This window comes from Zingiber officinale, chromosome 7B (assembly GCF_018446385.1).
Source record: "Zingiber officinale cultivar Zhangliang chromosome 7B, Zo_v1.1, whole genome shotgun sequence".
In the NCBI taxonomy this organism is placed as follows: Eukaryota; Viridiplantae; Streptophyta; class Magnoliopsida; order Zingiberales; family Zingiberaceae; genus Zingiber; species Zingiber officinale.
This window is the reverse complement of record NC_055999.1, coordinates 36,800,486-36,807,380: the sequence shown is the minus strand read 5'-3', so window position 1 is coordinate 36,807,380 and position 6,895 is coordinate 36,800,486. Positions and strand designations below refer to the sequence as shown.

Here is a 6,895-nt window from a genome sequence, read left to right as displayed (position 1 = left end):
CTAGTCTCAACGCATTAATATTGTCCTTGTATATTAATGCTTGACTAGGAATAGTTAAGAGTAGTGTTCTCTACAATATCTCACTATCAATTTAACCAATTAATATATTGTAGATGAGAACCTACTACCAAGGACATTATTATATTTATTCAATCGGCACTGAACTGCAATAAATATAATAACCAACTTTGTCTTTTATTAATAATAATATATGATATAAAATGAGCCCTTTACAATCATCTCATAATTAATAGTAGGACTAATACTAACACTTGCTTCAAAGCTTAAAACACTAGAAGCCATTAATTATGTAAAACAAACAAACACTTGATATCTTAGTGAGACATTGCAATGCTAGTGTTGTACACTAACATAATATAAAGCGGGGATAAAATAAAAAATTAATGTCCCTTTGATGATTGCAATAAAAAGGGGAATTTGTTTTATTTTTGCCCATTTTCTTTTATGCTTGTGGACAAAAATATTAGTATCCAACGAAAATATAAAATGTAAAGAAAATACACAAATGAACCTGCACAATAATACTGTAACCATTGAAATCCCCCTATTATTAAAAATTATTTTAAAAAATTAGTTGTTTTTCATAATTATCCTGAATACAATAATACTCTATCTAAAAAAAAATATTAATTTTAGTTAATCTCATTAACTATAATTTTATTGATCAAATCCCGTGAATTATCTCTCTTCATATAATCTAGGGACGGGATATAAAAAATATCTGAGATGAATACAATTATCTTTTTACTACAACATTATGACAATCTTATTGATCGATTTACTCATTTTAATATATCAATTGATTGAAAATTATCCATTAGTCGACTAATTCTCTATTTTATTTAAATTTATTCATTCGTTAATTGATTCGACTATTACTTTTCATCATGAGACCTGATTTTTCAATCACACCGATGCTAAAATTTATATTAAGTCAAAATATCTCATATTTTCAGAATTTTCTCCTAGTTGACTGAATAAGAACATATTTGATCCGAGAGACCTTTTACGAACCTTTTTATATAGGCACTTTTTTTTTTACATACCACTTTATATAGTCAATTTCGAATAAATAATAAATGACTTATGCGACCAAAGAGACCATCTTCTTCCAAATTCTAGAAATTTAATACGATCACACTGAATAAGAACATGTACAACATCAATGTTCTCAGAGGTTAAACAAAGGGGGAGGGAGTCATAAATCATAGGCGATTAGGGAATTAATGCTTAAGTTCCTGCTTGGTTCTTAGCTGACTTGGAAATTTTGTTTCTCAGTTATAGCTTATGCATACTATCAGGAGCAATCAATCTTCATTCATAGTGACTGCTACTGATGTTATGCATGCATATCTACTACGCTCCAAGCATTCTGAGAACCTATCACACCTGTGTATCTGTATATTCGAATGCTCCCTAATGAACTCCGCCATGCTGTTGCTTCCTTATACTTGCAAGATGAAGGAGACTGGAACAAGGCATAATCCCCTGCTCTTCAGATCCTTCTTCTCTCCCTCATTGTTGTTTCTTCCCTAATGCAATGAAAAAAAAAAACAATTAATATGAAATTTGAGCAGTACATTTATTGTGTTCTATATAGGTCAAAAATAGATGCACAAAGGTTAAAATTACTCACAGTTTGAGGATGCTTCATGTTCCCTGGAGCACTGCTCAAGTAGGGTAAGCTCAGAGCCTACCAGAAGCAAAAGCAAAGGGCAGGAATGTATACAGTGAACAAAAGGTACTGCTGAGAATAAAACTCCAAACACAAAAGCATGCAGCATAATTACAAGACATCAGTTCAACAAAAAGTTGGTGCATAAAACAATCAGGTTAATCTGTGTACTTCAAAATTTTAAACAGACATCTTGCTTTCCTTATTTTATTTTAAGAGGTCATCCTTCTTTGATATTTTTATTTTTTATAATTCAGGTCTCCAGCCTTCTACTAATTCTGAAAGCTGAAGGTTTTTTTATTTGCCTATCAATTAAATCTAGAGTACACTTTATACCATCTTAGAGGCTGACTTCTAAAATATTCGTTCTTACTAGAATTCAAACTCTTATTCTCTTGTTTGTTCTCTTAAGGATTTTTCATTGCCCGTGGGATATTCTTCTTTCATATTTATTTTTACAAAGAGAGGAGAGAATTTAAATTTGACCTCAATTTGACTCTGTAGGAATCTGATGTAGCCACTGACTTCTAGCAATACTGAAGCCGTGTCAGTCTGTAAAATTCAACATATTGGAATTCGAGTTCTCTTAAATTTCTATGAACAAATTAAAGCTTTAAATAGTTAGGAATATGTACCTTTCCAAAGGGGGAAACAAGCTGATGAAGTGCAGTTATTCTATCACCAATTTTCTCCTTCCTTACCTGAAATTAAGAAGCAAGCAAAACAAAGAAGAAATTAATAAGCCAAGAAAATAATAGTAAATTGTATTTCCATGCATAGAAGTGAATTAACCTTGAAAGTGGATTGAGTTGAGAAGGAGCCTTGAAACCTAGCCTTCTTCGGAGCTATACCAGTTCTTATGCTGTTGCACTTTGAAATGAGGAATCTAAAGTATTAGAGCATATAATGACGATCACATTATGCTACCTACTTTTTTATTTACAAGGAATTTGCAAGCATAAAACACTTATATTTGTTTGGCTGAATTCATTTGTCATAAGAAATTACTCTCACTCTATAGAAAACACACACACATATACATATATATTTTTCAGAGATCAATGAAAACTGGAGCACTTTAAGTATCATTAATAAACTTTTTAATATAGTATAATGATTTTCTGTTTGATTAAAGGTGAACGTTCAATAATGAAGACCAAACTTAACTCCATAAACTTTTTAATATACTAAAATGATTTTCTGTTTGATTAAAGGTGAACGCTCAATCATGAAGACCAAACTTAACTCCATATATCTGAAGCAAATAAAAATTTTCATACCTCAGATGAACTATTAGCTAGTTGAATATACATATTATTCTTGTTTGAGAATTCGAACATGTTCTTGCTTAAAGTGGAAGAGAAAGAAGCTGGTAGAACTTTTCCATAGAATTCTTGCTGAATGCCAGTCAAAGCAAATCTGGCTGGGTTTACCATTTGTTGTTCCCAACAGTTATCCATTTTTCTCCTATCAAGAGTTGTTGCCAAACCATATTTCTCTTCATCAGTATACGATTCTCCCCTGCAACAGTGAATTTCATGATGGATATGAAACTCGCATTAGATGTGCAAGCATGGAATTCAAACTGGTAGAAATGGAATAATCTACTATTTAGTGTACTCATCGAAACATCAACACGAGATCTTTTGATTCATCTGTAGAAGAATAACTAGAGAGAGAAAATTACAGCAATAGTTGGCTCCATGAGAGTGGAAGGTCTTGGCTAGCATGACAAGAAGCCATAGATATCTGAGGGTGAAGTGAAGATGAGGAGGAAGAAGAGGAGGAGGGAGGGAGGAGGCAATCATATTCTTCGTTTGGTAGCCTTATGACACTGTTCATTCTCCCATGGCTACGGCTCCCCTCCATGATCTGTAGTCGGAGGGCTCTGTTGCAATCCTTCATTTATCCCTGCCAGACTACAACCTTAATTTCCTGGTAACTAGCACCTCTTTTTTCGTCATTAAAATGTTAACAAGGATTGTAAACGCAAGTTTTAGAAAATTATACTAGATTTGAAAAGAAAAAAACATGCTAATCTGTTAACTATAAAAGACAGAAAGAGAATTCAGAGGACGTCATGAAATTGATTAATTATTGAGTTTAACTGAAAACCTAGCAGATGCCTTATCTCTAGATCCAACCATAAGAAAAGATAAACTTGGCAATTGTATATAATTGTATTCCAGCAAATTCTCTTTGTTCTGCTATTCCACATTCCCTCTCGCTCACAAACATACATTCCCCTTGTGAATTCTGAGCCCTGCCTGTCCTTTTCGAAGGACATGCACAACTCCACCTTCCTTATGTAATTAATCATTTTCCTTTTTAACTCTTTATCGGAATCCGCGCCACTCTTGCTTGTCTGCACCCTCCCATGCCAATATTCCTTTCTTTCTCCACATGATGTGCCTTCTGTCTCTTTTCTTGCTGCTTTTTGAGTCATAAGTCGTGAGGGTTTCCATCAAAGAGCCTGAAAAGGCTATGATGTGCTTTTTGAAAATGTGCTTAGAACTTGAAATGAGATTAAAAGTGATCGGCAATTTAATGTAAATTTCAGAATTTATTATTTCTCGTATCTAATTTTTATAATATACAAAATCATGTAATGTATTTTTGAAATGTCCCTCTCTTTTAATATCATGAGTCACTTTGGTTCAAAACTTATTGATAAACTTAAAGAATTTTGAATCATTTTAAATCAAAATTAATATACTCATAGAAACTGTATCTGATGCAGGATGTAATGATTGTATCCAGGAGATAATTTGGGGTCAAACTCAAGATAACATGACTGTCAAAGTCAAGGGAAGAGAGTACGCCCCACTTGACTTTAGCGTTCATCCATCATTAAGGCTCTCAAACCTAGCTCGACCGAATTACAAGCATGGCGGGCAGGGCCGACCAGCCCTTAAGTCGATCAAATATAAGGAGCCTAATACTTTAGTAAAAGGATAACATGTTCGGTCATTTAATGGCTGACCGAGCTTTGAGGTGGTTAGCCTTATAGGTCGGCCGAGATGTCCAGTTCATTTCACAATCGATCAGCCATAGGTATGATCAAAGTGAGGGTCAGCCTCCTCAAGGCTCATAAATCTCTCTTTACTTGTCCGGCCAGATAAAAGGTCAGACAGGCTTAAGACACTTAGGGGCATGAGTCTCTCTATACATGTCTAGCCAAAAAATAGGCCACCCAGGTTTGAGGCAGTAGGCCTCATGTTGCTACCTAGACAAATTTCCAAGACGCCCAGTTTATCATATTATCCCTTAAATAGATTTATAATGTGGCCAAGGCAGTGTACTATTATTCGAACAAATCCCTAATATTATGTGGAAGGTGACTAAGCGATTTAAGCAAGGACTTATACAAAGACGGTTGGCTTTATAAGTCGGTCAGGATATACTCAGCAGACAACATGATCAGAGAACCCTAACAACTTATCAGAATAACAACCTGTCAGAGAATATTTTTCTAGAACCTTCTTCAAAGACTGTCTTGTCTCTCATCAGCAGACCATTTATAACAATATATTCCTTTATTAATCCCTGCAATAAAAAAAGATATAAATGATAAAAAAAGGGTATACATATAGGTAACGGGAAGATTCTGGGGATAATTATTACACATTGCTTAGGTTATACCCTTTCCTTTACCTAACAAATGTTGACACACTTCGCCACTTCATGATTACGGAGGTTATGTAGGGTGGTATATAAAGGGGAAGTCCTCTTTATAGCAAACGTATGTTCTCTGAACATATGCAACTTACTCTCGCACTCACTCTACTATTCTTTATTCACCCGTTCGGACTTGTACTAACTTGAGCGTCGGAGGGTTATTGCCAGGGACTCTCCCCCTAGTCTCAAGGCACTAACATTTTGTTGGCTTGTCTTTGTACGCGCAGGATCAAAAGGAAGCTCTTTTGTGGAGTAAAAGGTCTTCTCTTGGTCAACAGTCAATCCACCGTGCCCAACATTCCATCTCCGTAGTTTTCAGATAAGATCAAATTTTACGTTGTCTGTAGGAACTTTCACATGAATCTAAAGGTCTAAGATGGAAGAGGTTGGGTGACTCACCAGCGCTATCCTAACATAAGAAGATCTAGATCTGCTCATCAATACTCAAGCACAGAAACTATTGCAACAACAACAACGTAGCTACTAGTGGTACTCTGCCGCCACCTAATTGTTGGAACGTAACCCCAAGGTTGTTTTGGTGTGATCAACAAATTAAGTTAGGTCCTGTGTTGTTCTAACCTTGTGTCTAAGTGTGCAGGAGCTTAGGAATACAGGTAATCGAGCGGAAGACGCAGCTAGCGAGAAGGACGGCAGTCCGAGGGACGAGGTGCTGCGGAAGAGTACACCGGCGGACGAGAAGGAAGCGTGCGGTGGTTCCGAGGGACGAAAGCCGGAGTGGAAGATTGCTCGGGGAGCAAGAGACGCAGCTAGCGAGAAGGACGGCACGCTATGCGTCCGAGGGACAAAGACTGCGGATGAGTACGCTGGCAGACGAGAAGGAAACACGCAGCAATTTCGAGGGACGAGAAGCCGGAGGGAAGCCCGCTCGAGAAGACCGGAAGTTGGGTTCGGGTGAGTCTTTTTCCAGATGGTAGAGATCACCCAACCGGGGCGAAAAAAAGTCAATCGGAGTTGACTTAGGGTTCGAGGCGCCCGGAACAGTCCGGGGCGCTCGGAGCAGTCCGGGGCGCCCGGAGCAGTCCGGGGCGCCCGGAGCAGTCCGGGGCGCCCGGAGCAGTCCGGGGTGCCCGGACCAGCCCGGGGCTCTCGAACCAGCAGTTTTGACCAGAACACGTCCAATGCGTTCTGAACGTTGGGGGATAAAGTTTTATCCCCCCAGGGCGCCTGGAACCCTTCCAGGCGCCTCGACCAAGGCTATAAATATAGCTTTGGTCAAGAAGCTTTTCAACGAACTATTGTAATTCATTTCCAACGCTTGTGCGCTTTAGTTTAGAGTTAAGCTTCTGTTTTCTGCGCTTCATTGCTGTACGAGGCTTCTCCGCCTGAAGGAGATTGATAGTGGGCTTTATCTTCTTTGGATTAACAACCACATCGGTTGTAACCAAGTAAATACTGGTGCCTCGTCTTTTTAATGTTTGATTTACTTTCTGCTTATTATTTATGCAAGTATTAGCTTAAAGAGTTCGAGGAAGGGTTGTTTGTTTTTATCTTTGCAGGCTA

General features: G+C 37.5%; 1 protein-coding gene across 4 annotated transcripts; it reads right to left on the bottom strand.

The window, feature by feature from the left end:
• Window positions 1–1,127: 1,127 nt before the first annotated feature.
• On the bottom strand, window positions 1,128–3,962 carry LOC122005672 (transcription factor bHLH68-like). 4 transcript variants are annotated; one of them, XM_042560794.1, is made up of 8 exons: window positions 3,812–3,956; window positions 3,384–3,607; window positions 2,977–3,217; window positions 2,489–2,566; window positions 2,332–2,397; window positions 2,183–2,248; window positions 1,658–1,714; window positions 1,128–1,553 (listed from the first exon to the last, which is right to left on the bottom strand). In XM_042560794.1, the coding sequence occupies exons 2-8, from the start codon at window positions 3,599–3,601 to the stop codon at window positions 1,467–1,469; spliced, it is 813 nt and encodes a 270-aa protein (XP_042416728.1). In that variant the 5' UTR covers window positions 3,602–3,607; window positions 3,812–3,956; the 3' UTR covers window positions 1,128–1,466. The 4 variants fall into 4 exon arrangements, with proteins under 4 accessions (XP_042416728.1, XP_042416729.1, XP_042416730.1 ...); XM_042560795.1 differs by having other exon boundaries at window positions 1,658–1,688; window positions 3,384–3,962; XM_042560796.1 differs by having other exon boundaries at window positions 3,130–3,217; window positions 3,384–3,957.
• Window positions 3,963–6,895: the final 2,933 nt, after the last annotated feature.

Bases quoted from the DNA above. Each gene is read 5' to 3' on its own strand.
- LOC122005672 (XM_042560793.1), bottom strand. From the start codon at position 3,601: ATGAAGGATTGCAACAGAGCCCTCCGACTACAGATCATGGAGGGGAGC. The intron at 3,218-3,383 runs GTAATTTTCTCT...TCACTGTTGCAG, and splicing joins TCATGGAGCCAACTATTGCT to GGGAGAATCGTATACTGATG. The intron at 2,567-2,976 runs GTATGAAAATTT...CTCATTTCAAAG, and splicing joins TAGCTAATAGTTCATCTGAG to TGCAACAGCATAAGAACTGG.